At 33.0% G+C, this 17,155-nt stretch overlaps 2 protein-coding genes across 4 annotated transcripts; both read right to left on the bottom strand.

Annotated features, from left to right (window-relative positions):
- Positions 1-8,852: 8,852 nt before the first annotated feature.
- Positions 8,853-9,284, bottom strand: LOC146904551 (uncharacterized). The gene has a single exon (XM_085728312.1). It carries the CDS (start codon positions 9,282-9,284, stop codon positions 8,853-8,855), a length of 432 nt encoding a protein of 143 aa, XP_085584438.1.
- Positions 9,285-11,310: 2,026 nt separating this feature from the next.
- On the bottom strand, positions 11,311-16,866 carry LOC146904550 (agamous-like MADS-box protein MADS2). Of its 3 annotated transcripts, none has more exons than XM_085723311.1 (8): positions 16,372-16,866; positions 14,665-14,743; positions 14,292-14,353; positions 14,081-14,180; positions 13,254-13,295; positions 13,129-13,170; positions 12,264-12,403; positions 11,311-11,634 (listed from the first exon to the last, which is right to left on the bottom strand). In XM_085723311.1, exons 1-8 carry the CDS (start codon positions 16,554-16,556, stop codon positions 11,535-11,537), a joined length of 750 nt encoding a protein of 249 aa, XP_085579437.1. In that variant the 5' UTR covers positions 16,557-16,866; the 3' UTR covers positions 11,311-11,534. The 3 variants fall into 3 exon arrangements, with proteins under 3 accessions (XP_085579437.1, XP_085579436.1, XP_085579438.1); XM_085723310.1 differs by having other exon boundaries at positions 14,292-14,356; positions 16,372-16,824; XM_085723312.1 differs by having other exon boundaries at positions 16,609-16,734.
- Positions 16,867-17,155: the final 289 nt, after the last annotated feature.

Here is a 17,155-nt window from a genome sequence, read left to right as displayed (position 1 = left end):
TGGTATGTATCATGGGGATTAACTTGGCAAGCAGGTCACACATGTTAATTTTAGTGGATGTATTCACATGTTGTAGCTATTGGTCTTGGTACAGCTCACGTTTATGGATATGAAGGAGTGATTCATAATTGCCAATTGATGCGTTCAATCTCTTCAACGGTTTTGAAGATTCAACGGTTTTGAGTTAATTTGCTACAGCTCATGCAAGTCTTTAGCTACTATCACATTCAATGGAGAAAGTTTCAGCACTTTAATTTAAATAATAATTGTTATGGAATTTTCACTTACTTTTTTTTTTTCTTCACAATTTTTGTGTCGATCCTCATCCATCGGCTTATCAATTTTTCTTGAATTCGAAAGAATGTGGCGGCCCTATCTATACAGGGGTAAAATTTCAATAATTGTTATGGAATTTTCACTTACTTGTTTACTGATTTTATTGGAAATAATTTGAATTAATTATTATTTCAATTTATTTTTTTTTTTGTGATGGCCAGGGTTCAAACCGTAGACCTTGCATATTATTATGCATTGTCCATACAAACTGAGCTAAGCTCACGAGGACTTATTATTATTTCAAATCTAAAAATAGTATTAGGTGGTTTTGTAATTTATTAGGGTCCTTTGAGTTCACTAGAGCAAGTGCTCTATAAATTGTAAGTTTTCCTACGAAATAAAACAAGTTGAATTTTGTAGAATTTTACACATGTATATTAAGAGCTTTGTCTTACACATATGTGTATTAAGAGCTTTGTCTCGTGGTTTTGGATTGAACCACCTTTGATATTATCAAGAAATCACATTTTTTGTGTCAATCCTCATCCTTCGGCTTATCAATTTTTCTTGAATTCGAAAGAATGTGACGCCCCTATTTATCCATTCCATTTCTTCATTTTTAAGTTCACAATTTTGGTCCATTTATATTTTGGTCCGCACGTGTTAAACTATATTTTGGTCCGCACGTGTTAAACTATTTATAGTTGTGTGGTTTATGTCTACAGATTCAAGACTCAGTTGTGAATTGTGATACATGTAGCTACAATTACGGTACTCTCAAAAAATTACAATGTCAAATCTTCAATAGTAGATTTTTAATTTTTTCACCTTTTTTAAATACCACATTTTTAGAATCCTAGTTTTTTTATTCAAAAATTGATCTTTTGTCTATTTATTTTTTAGGGTATGCAGATTAGCTCGTTTAAACGCAAACAAACATGAGGCGGACTCGAATCAACCCATCAAAGCTAATTATAATGAATTCTGCTCTTATCCCAACATAAAACACTCGCACCCAACTGAAATTACCAATTTACCCCTGCGCTACTTAAGTAACGCAGCGTGAGTTAACTCACGCAAGTGTTAATTCCAACGTGAGTTAACTCACGCAAGTGTTAATTCCAGCGTGAGTTAAGTTGCGCAGCGCATGTTAAGATGCGCAGATTTTAATACTTGCGTTACTTAACTAACGCAGGGGTATTTTCGGTATTTCAGTTGGACGCGAGCAAAATGTGCTGGGAGAAGAGCAGAATTCAATTATAATTTGCGGACAAATTGGCCTGGACTCCTTAACTTATCGGTTTAGGATGTATTGGTTAAAGAAAATTTATTTTTTCCCATACAGTTTTGCTCATTCCCACCCCCAAACTTCATAAAATAACTCCAACGTGAGTTAAATCACGTTGGTTCTACCGAGTGTGAGTTAACTCACGTTCCGATCCATTCATGTTTTTAGGCCAACACCAGCAGCTACACACTTCAAACACACAATTGTTTCCATCTGCAACTCTAAAACACCTAAAAGTGCGAATTTTTGGTGAAAAAGTTTGAGCTCATATCCTTGAAAATCGTCAGGAAGCAAGTTTCTACTCTCATCAAACGTCAAAAATCAGGTAATATGCATCATCCAAGCTATTTATATTTTGCTGGTTTTTCTGCTATGTTCATCATTTTGGAGGCATAGACGTAGAGTGGGTTAACTCACGCTGAGGTGCCAACGTGAGTTAACTTGCATGGGGGTCAGTATTTGAATTTTGGAGTCAATTTTGTTTTTTTTTCCTTAGGCTTCTTACATAAGTTATTTATATCAAAACCGGCCATCACTGAAGCTTCCATTGAAGTTTTGTTAATGTCAAACCTACCATTGAAGCTTCGGTTGATGCCAAAACTTTCATTCAAGCATTCGTTGAAGTGAAACCTACCGGTGTTTCCAAACTTCGTGATAATGAAGTAAACACTCCCTCATTTTTTCATAAATGATAGATGGCGAGAGCGAGATAATTTGCTTGGCATGACGTGGTCAGACGGTTGGGATGACGTGGTTGAATCTCCTACAATGTATTCATATGCAAATGCGATAATGCAATTCCGAGATGTATGAAAAAAATTCCCAAAGTTCCTTGACTATGTTGGAACCACAATATTGAATAATGTTAAGGAAAAATTTGTGAGGGCGTGGACAGACGGTGTCTTGCATCAAGGCTGCAGAACCGCCAACATTGTTGAATCGGCTCATGGGAAGTTGAAAAATATATTTGAGGAATAGTGTGAGAGATTTGGCAACATGTTGAGATGTAATAGACAAAATGTTGGCTATCCAACTGCCTAAGATATAAGCAAGTTTTGGGAGGAGCCGTACAGTCTTAGAACACAGGTACAAAGACAACTTTTTGCGCTTTGAATTGGAGGGTTGTGTTTATAGAGCCGCGTTGAGTTTTATCTTTGAGGAAGCAAAACGCTCCAAGACAACCGACTTTGTTAAGAAAAATTGTGGTTGTGTGATTAAACATCGTACGGGTTGCCTTGTGCACGTATTATTGCAATGAAGATAAAAAAAATTCCTATTCGCTTGGATGACATAGATCCTCATTTGCAAAGGTTACGTATGTGAGTAAGAAGTTGATGATTTTTTTTTTCGTGATGGAGGAGTGAAAAGGTATTCAAGAACGTCTCAAAATAGTCCCCTACAAAATGAAACTTCACATCAAAGAGGTGATGCATCAACTAGCATTTCCAGAAGACACAATGTTGTATCCACCTCCAAGACAGGTGGTAACCAAGGGAGAAAAGAAAAGGGTGGGGTCTACACCAAAAGAGTCATCTACGGGTCGAATCCCATTTATGTGGAAGCATGTTGATTCCCAATTTTCCGATAGCCAATCATCACAAACTAAGTCATCATTTCCAAAAAGAAAAAAAAAAAGCACGTATTAGCAATTCATCGCGCTCATCGATTTCAACTCCTACTTGATTTTACTCATCCATGCATACCCATCGGTTTATTTAAAAAAAAACTTAACTAAGATAATTGATAATATACTAAAAAGACTCTAAAATAGCTAATAAACAACGCTAAAACTACTATATGGATGACTTTTTTGTTAGTGACTATATGAATGACTGTCATCAATAACTAAGGGGTTTGCCCTCACAAATGCATGATATTTCCTAGGAGTTGTTGCCCCAAACAAGTTTCCATGTCAACTCAATTTTTGGTTTACTTGTAGCTATATCTAAAGCATCTAAGATTGCTATAACTAGGGTTAAGCATTCCTTGTAATATCGTATTGAAGTTTATAAAAATTGAGTGTCTCTTTAGATTAAGAGAGTTTATTCTCTCTAGGCTTACGAGCCAGGTTGGATAGAGATCAAGCCATTTTGGATACAAACCAACTGTGTTGGATAGATGTGACACACGAAATTTCATCTCTTTAACACAACCATAAGCAAGAAATGAATGAGTTGCACCCAAATCATAGAGCCCAGTAGTGGCTCAGTTCCACCCTTCCCTTCTAGGCATTCCCCTACTGATGTATCTATACTCTCGATACACTTGAAGTAGAAAACTTCAGTCCCCTTGCAGTGGCTAGTGTAGTGATCATTCCCACCTTTTCCACACATAATGAGTATTGGAGTGGAAAATGCCCCAACACCATTGTTGTCCCCATTCTTCTATTTTAAATATAAAAAATATCTACGCATGAGCCGGATTAGTCGCCCACCTTTGGTGGGTCGGAAATCAGTGCGAAAGCCAAATAAAAAAATATAAAAAATATCTTTGTCCAAGCAAAAAGTTGCATATTGCTAACATGCATGTTCTACATTTTAGGTGAGTGTAAATTATTAGCTTCCATAGGTGTTGAGGTTGAATGCAGTCCGGATATATATGTGGTCGTCTAATTAAGATTAGATGGTCCAAATTTAATCAAGCTTTACTCTATTTATTTTAACTACTTTATATTTGAATTGTCCTATCTTAGTTGAATAATAACCATACTTTATTGACTTATGAAGTCCAAATCCCTCCATCCTAGATATATATCGAATAAAATTAAAATATATCAAGATATACAAAAACAGGCATAAAGCATGAAATATGTTACCTTCTTGTTATGACAACAAAGTCTATGCCTTTGTGGTCCATAATCAGCACAACAACAAAAAAGTTTCATCTTTATAATTAGTATATATACGTATACATTAAAAGAATACAGCAAGTTATGTGGTCCAATTCTTTTTGTTGTATCGATTTATTAGCTCTAGTTTGGTCCCCTCCTTTCTAATTTAAACAAAAACTATTAGTACATGCTCTGGTCCTTTTTTTTCTATTGAAAGAAGGAACTATTATAGGGATATAAGCTAGGGCTCGTACAAAGCATAATTGTATGGGACCATGAAATTGAATGGTCATAATTAATACTTAGACTCTTAAGGCACGATTTGTTTGGGATTAAGGTAAACTAAAAAATTTAAGGTTTCGAATATGAGTGAAGAAAGTCCGTAGGACTAATTTTGGCACCTTCAATAAAACTACAAAATTTAAGGTTGCCAACTTGTTTGGGCATGCATCCAAACCACAATTTTGAGTTGCCCAATGCTAGCATATTAATGTATGGTCATACTAACTTGTGTCTTAAGCGCGCAAGTTAACAAACTTAAAATAGAACTAAAAAATGAATTTTATAGTGAATAGATAGCTTTTGAAAATTTTAAGACATTGAATGCATAATTTTCAAGAAAAAACTTCTACATTTAGTTTCTTATTGTACCCCAAGACACAAGTTAACATTTCCCCAATAATATAATAGAGTATAAATATATTGAGTCCACGTTACATATTCTAAAGCATACTCCCTCCAGTATTAAATCTAAACAAAAAGTCAAATGTATTTGATTTAAATTTAAACCAAATAAATTTGATTTTTTGCTTATATTTAAGATAGGAGGGAGTAGTTTTTTTTTCCCTTTCTATTGTTTATTTTTATTTCTCTCTTCTTATCATATATTCTCTAAGAATTGCCAATTTACCCGGTGGAAAGCTTCGAAATCAACCTTCACTATCAAACATCTTTTTTTTTTTTATTCATCCTTGTAAAACTTTTTTTTTATTCATACTTGTAAAATTTATTTCATTAAATACTAGAATTTGTTTCCCTTGAAATGAAGGCACTATGGCATGATTATGTTAACTTTCCCAATACATTTTCCACTATATCAGCTAATATTTTTGACAAAATTTTATATAAACATCCTATTAAAGGACGATAAGATTGAACTTCTAGAGCATAATCCAAGTTGTACGATTGATTACCCTATAAATCGTAGATAAACTTTAATTTTAGTGGATTATTGATTTTTTTATAGGTCCACTCATCTAAAAATCAACACGTTTATATTTTTTTTTTGTTGACAAGGCAATCCGTCGGACCGCCAACTCATGAGCGGTCGGAGCGGGTGTGAGTTTCAATTTGTTGGAACAAAATGTGTTTAACAATGAACTTTTGAGAGTTTTGATGATAACAATGTATTAAAAATTGTCAATTGGACTAGCTAATATTTGTTCAAGTGTACAGGACCATAGACAAAATTTTACATCTTAAATAGGTTCTGGATGAACAAAAGAGAGCTATGAAATCAACAAAAAGGAAGCTTAAAGCGTCTAAAGAGAAGTGCTCCTGAAGACAAAGTGCTCCTGAAGTGATGACGTCATCAGAAGCAAGTTCATCAGAAGCTGAAGTTCATCAGGAGATGCAAGACTTAAAGCTTCAAGGGCTGTTCAATGGATTTTAACTCGTCTAAGCATTGCAAAAGACTGGAAATGTAAAGCAACGATCATTTTGAATGGATTTGAAGGCATTGGATGCTTATCTTCAAAAAGCGTTGACAAAGTACAATTGTACGAAGTGTACAACCACTACCTCCACTACTCTGTTTTTGTCTCTGCTATAGGACAAGAAAAACAGCTTTGCCTGCAACGATGTTCCTTCACAATGGGAATGGATTTGAAATTGATCCTTCATAGGACAACTACCATATCAGGCAAAAGATCATTGGTGATTGATCAAAGCTTCAAACGACTCTTTTTGATGTGCTGGCAATTCACAACGTCTCTTTCACACCTCTATATAAAGGAGTGAAGACTTGGAGATTGGCATCAGACTTAACAACAATTTACAAGTGTCAAAACTCTGCTGAAATTATTCTGCATTTCAAAGTTCACTTAGAATTTCTGTTTCAAAGTTCATATCTTAGAAATTCTAGAGTCTTAAGAGTCTGTATCTGGTTTGTATTGTGAACACCATTGATTGTATATCAAGTGTTCAACCTCTAACATTTTTCTTTGTAATTCTGTTTGATTAGAAGTCTCTTGCAGTTGTGCTTGAGCAATAGAAGTCTCTTGATTGTGTTCAGGAGCATAGGAAGTCTCTTGCAGTTGTGCTTGAGCAATTTGAAGTCTCTTGCTAGTTGTAGCAGTGAGCAGTTGTAATCAGATATTACATTATAGTGAACTCTCCTTGGAAGTGCAAGGGGGACATGACTACTTCTGGTTTGTGGAAGGAACATGTATAATTGCTTTGTGTCTTTCCTCTCTCTCTCTCTCTCTCTCTCTCTCTCTCTCTCTCTCTCTCTCTCTCTCTCTCTCTCTCTCTCTCTCTCTCTCTCTCTCTCTGTTTTTATCCGCTGCAAGTTAGTCCTGAACATCACTTCAGAAGCAGTCTCTATTTGCTTCTGGCCAGTGTGTTTCAGCTTAGGAGAAAACGAAGAAAAAGAAAACACAATTCAACCCCCCCTTCTTGTGTTTTTCTCACCTTCACAACTCACCTACTTGAGCCTATCACACCCAAATTTAGATGGGCTGATAAAGAGGCATGTCAAAACGAAGCAGATTTACCCATAAAACCTAGCTCAACTGACAATACATATATTGCAAAACTATCTTCAACCATATTTAAATATGAAACCTCAAAATTGTGTAAATAAGTTTTATGTAGTACTTGTCACTTCGTCTACGGATAAAAAGATTCAATACTAGGTAAGGGACCACATATTTAAGAGACTAGCATGTAGTATGTGTCTGGAAGGTTTTGATTTTTCCTTTGACTATTACTTTTTTCACCCTGCTGCATTCTTACGTGCCCTGCAAAAAAGACATAAATACCCCTGATCCTAATTATATAATTCGAATCAGATTGATAACATTATTCGGAAAATAAAATCCAAAAAGTTACGATCTGTGATTTTTTGTGTTTTCTTTGATGTCAAAAGTCTTTGTTGACTGTTATATAATCCCCACATAAGCTGCAAAGCAATTGCAGGGATTATATGAACGGTCAACAAAGAACATGACACCACAAACACTCCTAAAAAACTAAAAAATGTTAAAGAAAAAGTAAGAAAAGAGGTGAAGTGAAGAATAAAGAAAATTGTTGAAGAAGCAAGCCTATTTATAGCCTTAAACCAGTCCTAGATCATAAGTACAGTCAAATAAAACGTGTTCTACCGTCCAACCACCAAAAAATGCATTAAACACTCCACTAACCGGCCAAACCTTTGGTGAAACTCCACCGTCCAAAAAAATTAAGTGTATTCAGATTATATAATCCGAAAATCACAAAAAAAAAATCGGATTATATAATCCGAACAGCACCAGAATGTGTTTTTGGAGGGTTTTCATGGAATATAACATAGAAAATAATTAAAAAAAATGCATGACATAGAAAAGAGTTAAAAAAATGCATAAAAAAAAACAAGTAAGCAACTTAAAACAAACATAAACAACATAATATTCTAGGATGGTGTTCGAAGAGGTGCTTTTGAACTCGATCCAGCTGACCTACCAACTAACATATTTCTATCGGTAGGCCAACTGGATCGAGTTCATAAAAACCTTTTCGGATTCAGATCTGCAACATAACGATGAAAGATAAGGTGTTTCAAGAGGATTGTATTGAGTTAGATCTTGCTGTCTTGCCAACTGAGATATTTATATCGCCAAGGCACCAAGATCTAGCTCATAGCAACCTCTTGGTATTTTTGACAAATAAAGACTTAGAACCTCTTTGTATCTATCTATCTATATGTTTTTGACAGCATGCTGAAGATCTTCATCATGCCGTCAAATAGAGAGCAATCCATTTGCGACAGCATGAGAAAGATCCCTAGCACAATGACAAAGATTTTCATGATTTCTTCGGTGTGTTTGTGTGATTTGCTAGAAATGAAGATGAAAACCGGAAACACTTATTTATAGAGGTATCTGGACTTTGTGGACCACATAAACTATCGGTGCAATATGATCCACACAAAAGAATCCTATGCCGAAGGAATTCAGATTATATAACCTGAATTGTACCAACACCCTATAAAATTGAGTTGAATTCAGATTATTTTAGCGTTTAAATGAACATCTTTGGTGTAAAGTAAGACATAATGAAAATTTAGATAATATATATATTATTTAAAACATAATAAAACAACTTAGTTCAACAAGATATAACTAACACGTAATAAAAACAATATAAAAGGCATAATAAAAACAACATAAAATACGTAATTAAATAAAACATAGCACATCATCACGGATCATCTAAATTAATGTCGTCGTGTGGTGCGTCCATTAGTGCCCTGATCTCTTCGTAGTTCCTGGGACGGATCAAACTTTGTTGAATATGTTCAACAGATCTGACCAACGAAGCGTCCAACTCGATCAGTTCTCTAGTACTGTATTGTCCAAAGATCGAGAACATGGTTCTCACATCGTCGTCGTTCATGAGCTTCATTCGGCTGAACCGCAGACTCCCGACTGAGTCGGTCGACAGACGTCGATACTCAACACCATCCACCCTCCATGTGTCTCTATAGTTGAGTTTGAGGTTAATTTGATTCAGCTGACCCTTCAACTCGGAGAGGGTGGCATCGGTGGGAATCTTGAACAAATGGGGTGGTTTCCCTCCGTTGTAGTAAACTGCAGTTAGATTGGTGTTCAGATCAAAGATAAAGTTTTCCATGTTTTTTTTTGTGTGGTTTCCGGTTATGAAAACATGGAAATTTATTTATAGAGGTCTCTGGACGTCCTGAACCACAGAAATTGTCAATACAATGTGGACCACAGGAAAAAAAATCATGTTTCTGATTATAAAATCCGAAATGTCCCTCACCCTACTTAAGTTGCGCGGTTTCCATCATTTTACACAATATCGAATAAATTCGAATTATATAATCCGGAATCCATGGGAGGAATTCGGATTACATAATCCGAACTAATTCAGTTTCTTTGATCGGTGGTCTGCACCACAAACAACACATTTTCAAAGGTTTTTACTAGCATTAATGGCTGATAAAAACCTCTTTGAAACACATTTTTTGACTCACCATTATGGGGAGTTACACTCTATGCACAAGTTTTTCCTATAAACAGCCTCCAAACTTTCACCATTACTCACACCATCACCCCCTCTCATCCACTTCCTTCTGCAACAATGTGTTTTCATCGTTGGCCTTTCATAAAAATAGGCCTCTTTGAAAACTCAGGGATTTTATGTACGGTTAATGGGGATGGCAACGCACTGCAAAGAAGTGCGGTTGTCTGGGTGTCATGTTGATTTGTCTGGGTGCAAGGTTGACCATCAATGTCTCTTTCGCCTTAGACAAGAAACATACCTTACCCCAGTCCCTTTCCAACCTTGCACTACCGGTTTAGCTTTACCCCAGCCCCCCCAACAGATTTTGCTTTACCCCATCACCTCCATCTGCTTCTGAAGCAGATTTAGTTTGACCTCAATCCCCCTTCCCTATACAAGAAACATACATTATTGTAAATGTATCAATTATATTAATAAAATGAGATTTTATGTGTATTATTTTTGCATTTATTTTATGATTTTGGTATCTAAATAATATAAAATAAACCAAAGTGTATTTAAATTCTAGTAAAAGGAATTTTCAGATTATATAATCTGAAAATTTATGTGTATAGGATTAGGATTTTATAATCCTAAGGGTATTTTGGAATTTTACAAGGCACGCGAGTATTGAATAGGGTGGGAAAAGTAATAGTCTTTTGCTTTTACTGGTTGTGCCTTTTGTTTGGACCGTTTGTTTGTAGTACTTCTGGGCCTTTCCTTTTGCCATTAAATCCATTTTCATGCATAAATATTGCTTTTCCTTTTTTTAGAAATATTGCTTTTGTTGTTTTATAGTGAAACCCTTTTGACCAATATATATTGACATAACCATATAATTATTGAGCAAATAGTCATAAAATTAATTATATTTTGAACCATCTATAACTTCTTTTTTCTAATTTCTTATACTCAAGATCATAGACTAGGGGGAGTACGAATTTTGGTCATGTTATCATTTCTAATGATTATTTTTGTAATGGAAGTTCAATTTCGCAAATAGCTATCCAAACAAAGTATGTCACAAATCATGAATATAATTGATTTGATGACATTAAAATCCCTTGGGTATGTTTGTTGCTTATATGTTTGGGTATAATGTGTATTTGTTTGAAATCTAAGAATCCCATTCTTAGAGATATAAAGATAGTAAATGATTATTCTCATGTTCTTAGAAGATTAAAAAATTATTCCCAATGTAAAATTTGCAAGAATAAAATAACTTCAGATATTCCTCTAGATTTATTCTCGTGGAAGGGGGTGTGAAAGTGAAATCTCATGAGTTCATATAAGTATTTCTTCTTTAAATCTTTTTTTTTTTTTTTGAAATCCTTGTAACTATCTCCTTTTATCATCCATAAATTTATTATTACTTCAAAATTATATTATTTCTGCACAAAAATGAAATGGTATTTCAAATATTTTGTTTTTTGAGGGATTTCAAATATTTTGTTGACATGTACTAAAAAAACAAAAAATTAGCGAGAAATTTTTTTAAAGAGGATCGATGTGAAATCCCTCTCTAATTCCGTCACTAAATATTGCGACAGGAAATTAGTGAGTGATTTCATTTTTTTCCGTCATTAATTTCTTTTGCTAATTGTATGTATAAAAAAATAAACAAAATCATTAATTCAATCAAAGATGCTCAATATTATAAATTTCTTGCATGCCATATGTCTATGGCAAAAAGTTTAGCAGCTTAAAGTCATATAGCTGTTTTTATACCTTAAAATAAAAAACAATAGAAGCAAAGTAGCATCATTATCATTTACACATTGCCTTGCTAGCTTGAAAAAGCACCATTAATTAGCTTTTCCATTTTGTGTAGCAAGCTAAATACTGAGTTTAGCTCAATTATAGCATCCATCCAGGAACAAATCCATTCACTTGTTGTTGAGCTTGACTTGTTGAAGCTATCTGATCTGAAGCTACATTGTTGTACCTATAATCAGAACTGAAAGATAGGGACACAAGTCAAAACATATATATAAAGATGGATTAAAAAATTATTAGAACACTGAAAGCAATGTTTTAAAAATTGGATCGAACTGACCGATTTAATCGGTTGAACTGGGAACAAGTTGGTTTACTATTTGGTTTGATCCAATTATAATGTAGTCAGGTTGAATCAGATTGAACCACAGTTGATTACAGGTTAAAACGGTTCAACGGTGTTTGTTTCAATCTGTTTTCATTTTTTATACTTTCTATTTATTTGTTTATTCTTTTTAAATATTTATCTATTTATTTGTCATCTGGTTCAACTTTGGTTAAATCAATTGAGCCAATTGAACCAATTACCTAGAGGTCTCACTCATTTGATCTTTGGTCCGTTTTTTAAAACATTAATCAATGAATTATGAAAAATGCTAACAAGTGTCCTTAAGACATTTGTTAAGAAGTTTAAATTGAAAACTTTATTTTAAAAATCGCGCATTCAATACACTGAAACAACAAAAAGTAACTTTTTCTACCTAAATTTCATAAACCATTTCTAATTTTGAATACTTAAAAGCCCTTAGGGTACTTGTTAACATGACTCATAAATTATTACTCAAGAGGTTCAAGAAATTACTATATTACCCAATCTGCAATGTAGGATTGCAATCCAGCTGCTGGAAGAAGCTCTGAGAGTGAGCATTCTGCTGAGCCTCATATTGCATGCTTTGATCACCAGCTTCCCATGATTGCCTGTAGTGATTTCTGGAATTGATTTCCTCCAACTGAAACAAATTATAGTCAAATATATTATCACAAGGACTAAATTTGAAGAGATATTGAACAATTCATAGTAACATTTCCATCTAAAAGTTTCTTTTCTTTCTTCGCTGTCTCAAACAATCTTAGAACTTTTTGAAGAAAATTAAAGAGTAATAAAATATCTTAACAGAAAAGATAGCATATATAATTTATTAAACTAAGGCTAAGACCAATTCTAAATTGTGGTCCGTAACTGCAATTACGGTTGCTGTATGATGGTTTATGAAGCACGGACACTCCTCGGACAAGGTGTGTCCTGGTGCCGGACACGACACCAACACATATAATTACACTAAATTATGTGATTTTCTCAAATTATTAACGGTGTAGGCGTGTCAGTGTCTGTGTCGTGTGCAACTGTGACTGTAAGTGCAATTTAAAACCATAATAGATATTTCTTGTACATAGTTATGCAGCAAGATATAGAAGCATGCAACAAACCTAATCTTCTTCTAGCTATGGGAAGAACCATTGTTTTAAATTGCATTCCGCAACCGTGTGATTGCTACCACAACCACAACTGCGGCTGCAACATAATTTTTTTTAGGTCTCTGCAATGAAATCACAACCGCGATTTCATCTGCATCGACTGCATTTTCTTGCAATATAAAGGTCCGTAGCATAACAACTGCCACAATTCAAAACAAATATGAGATGAATATCATGTATACTGGCATAATATGTTTACCTTGATTGACAAGGATCTGTTTGCTTCAACCAACATATGTTCCTGTAACAAAACAATAGCTTGAAATTGTTAGACACCCAAAGAAGATGCTTTATTAATTTCTTTAGATATGTCAAACCATGTACCTTATTTTGAAGATCAGCCAATTGGTCCAGCATGAATTGTGTCTGCAAATTGATATCACAAACAGTTCAATGTAACCAACAGGACTACACCACAATTAATATTCAAGGGGAGAGGCTATTGCATAAGGAAAAACTAAATAAGGAAATGTGAAATCAAATGAAAAGAAACTACATTGAGCTGCTGGAAATGATCATCAAAACGAGATTCAAATCATGAATTGGAATACATTTTTTCAGAATCGTGAATTCAATCTTATTATGAATCGTAAGATACATTGTCAATAAAAATGTCATCTAAGTATAAAAATAAAGTGACATGTCAAAATTATAAACTGATATATCATATATGAACCATAAAATAATTCAAATTTAGGTCATGTACCAAATAACAAAAGAAAAATTGAAGCTATTCAAAGATGATAAAAAAAGTGGTACGAAATTTAGTTAGTAAATTATTAGAATGAATTAGGATTCATCATAGTAAATTGGGATTCATTATAATGAAGAAAAAAAAATTAAGATAAGAGTCGTGTCTGATCAGATACACGCTAGAGATTCATATGAATTGCATTCTGTAATCAAAACGTGTTTGGTTTCAACATGTGTCGGTGTCCAACACATGTGAGTACGTGAGTACAATCAAATAATTCATTTTCTCAAATTATTACTGGTGTTGAAGTGTCAGTATCGTGTCTGATGTATGTGTCTATGCTTCATAGATCATTCAATTTAGCATTAAATCGAGATATGACTCATGTATTGTAAGATACTAATAACCAGTGTTACGACTAATTAAGAAAGTTCTCTCTATTTTCTGAAACAAATACCTTTGTTGACCTCACTTGCTTCAGAGATGAATCCAATTGCCGTTCAAGCTGCTCAAGATCTTTAGAACTTAGTGGCCCCAAGTCTTCACCTAAAAGATTTCTGAAATATTGGAGACACATACATACACATACACACACAATTAATAGTGTTGATATATTGGCAAATATTTAACTATAAAAAATATGAAAACTTTAATGTAAAGTTCTTCACCTCTGTGTTCTTTGAAGATTTTCAAATCTTTGTTTCAGCTTCAAGTATTCACGGTAGCTGCTCTGCTTTAACAAAAGAAAAACCAAATGAAAAAACTAAAACATATACAAAACAATACAATATGTAATAAATATTGTAAGATAAGTTGTAATACTATATATTATAAATCTGAAATGTTTTTTATACATTAGAAGTTGACATCAAACAACATATTCCGACCACATTCGATATAGTTTCTGATTCTATATTAACCTTTTCTCTTTTCTCAGAATCCGAACGCACTAAAATGAGTGTATTTTATACGGTGTTGGGTATACAATGTCAGATATGTGTTCAAATATCAATGTTGATTATAAATGGAAGCAATAGCTACCTCGAGTTCTTTGGCAGGTTTGCTAACTTCTACAGCACCATAACTGCACTTCTGGTACCTATCAAGAGTTTTGAGCATGCTGTTTCAACAAACCAGGAAGAAAAAAAATGTCAAATTGATGATTATGATTATGAATTATCTTTATAGCATAGACAATTTACATTGAAGGTGTGTCAGGTGTCTACTGACATGACACCGAGTTGCTGACACATGCGGTTAAATTCAATTAGCTCCCTTTACTTAAATTGTTAACCGTGTTTACATAGTGATGTCAACAACAAATGAACCATATTGTGCCATTTTAATAACATTCTTGTGCATCGTCAAAAATGAAAAAATATAATACACATTACAATTGTGGAAAGAGCAGTAATCTATTTTAAAAAATTATATCAAAAACTAAAGCCCAGTTTCCATCAAATGAATAAATCTTCAAAGACAAGAGATTAATTATATTTAGATGTCTAAAATAAAATAAAATTCAATGATACTTTTATAAATATCATTAAAAATATAAAATAAAAACACAAAATATATATCCAACCAGTTTCAATATTCCTTATTTTTACTAAAAGTTATCAAAATCATTTTTTTTAATTTCAATCAGAAATTGATAAAAACAACAATAACAATGTTTTTTTTTTCTTTCATGAATCAAGATTATTTATTAAAATAAAAAAAAATCACAAATGAAAAAAAAACATTTGTTTTCCATGGATTGAAACACTTATAAATCAATGAGATTCTTCATAACCTTATAATATTTGCAATAGATATATTAGCAAATCCAGCACAATTTCCAGCAATATCAACAGATTTCAAATCAGTGAATTCAAGAATTCAAGGATTTAAAAGAAAAACTTTGAAAGTGTCAAAGTGACATCATAGTCAAAATAAATTTGTATATTACACTGTTACATCTAGTATCTTCACCCTATCTATTATCTAATAGCCCCTTCCTTTCTGCAAAAAGTTCCTCATAAACAAAAGACAATTTTTTCCAGAAGTATATAAATATATATTAATTTTAATAAATGCATTACTCTATGGTTCAGAGGAATGTTTGTGTAATAACTAGAAGTAGTTAGTATTATCCAGAAAGATAAACAACTTAATTGAATTTGTCCATCAAGAGTCACCTAACCAAGCTTCCAAAGAAAACATGGAAATTAATAAAAATCATGATCTAAAATTTAATTTAAGATTTAAGAAAAAAACAAGGAAAATCTTGATCTAAAATTTATAAGCTCTAAAGCAATGTTTCAATGAAAAAGGTTAAAACCTAATCTCAAAAAACCTCCTAAAAATAAAACAAAGACAGTCAACAATAATCTAAACCAAAAGTAACCGTACAAAGGACATAAACATTTTAGATATTCATCAGATCATGTACAATCTTACTAGATCTGATAAATCTGTTATCATTTGCAACATATCACACACAAAAAATCAAATCAAAATTCATGGACAAAAATAATTATAAAAATGATACAAAAAATTGATTAAAAAATAACTAAAAATGTTTAAGAAGAAGCTATAACTTTGCTAGCTCTAAATAAAATATAATTAAAATAATGAAGCAAGTACATGTAGATCTAATAGGTCAAAAAAGAGAAAGTACTTTCACAAATTATAAAATAAAAAACACAAAAATATAAAATTAAAAACAAGAAGAAAAATTCATATGTAGAGAGAAAGATTGCATACTTAGATGTGCTACAAAATTCATAAAGCTTTCCACGAGTAGAGAAGATGATAAGAGCAACCTCAGCATCACAAAGAACAGAAAGTTCATAAGCTTTCTTAAGAAGACCATTTCTTCTCTTTGCAAATGTAACTTGTCTGTTTATCTTGTTCTCTATCCTCTTCAACTCAACTCTTCCTCTTCCCATTTTTTTATCAATTATTTATATATTTTTTTTTCTATTTTTGAACAATATTTACCTCTTTCTTCACTTTTCTTGTTTTTTCCTTCTCTTCTTTGGTACCTTATGATGATTCTTCTTTTCTGGGTCAGTACCCTAATACAACCATATTTGTGAAAACATTAGAAAGTTTAATACTTCAACTTGAAATGAAACAAACTTCAAGCCCTAGAAAGAGGAAACATATGAAAACTATAAGAGAAACAATGAGATATTTTATAGATGAAAGAAAAAGTAAAGTATATTTTGAGTCATTGTACTCTATAAACTTTCCTTTATTAACCTTTGGATTTTTATTTTTTATTTATTTTTCTATATATTTTTTCAATCTCCACCAGAGAAAATATCGAAGTGAACCTAGCTTAGGGTTTCTAGTTTCATGTAACTTTCTTTTTCCCATACTTTTCTATGTTATGGTATTTATAGTAATAAAAACTTTATCCCAGATGCATATACAGCGCGTGTGTTACACTCAAAACTTGTTTCTATTTAGATTCGAATCTGAGTGGTGGATAGTGGCGCGTGGTGACAGCTGTGAAATGTGTAAGAGTTATAATAAATGAAAG

Source organism: Medicago sativa, chromosome 7 (genome assembly GCF_051527215.1).
Source record: "Medicago sativa cultivar Bolivia chromosome 7, Bolivia_mono, whole genome shotgun sequence".
Classification (NCBI taxonomy): Eukaryota; Viridiplantae; Streptophyta; class Magnoliopsida; order Fabales; family Fabaceae; genus Medicago; species Medicago sativa.
The sequence above is the reverse complement of the archived record's forward strand: the minus strand, read 5'-3'. Positions and strand labels throughout refer to the sequence as shown.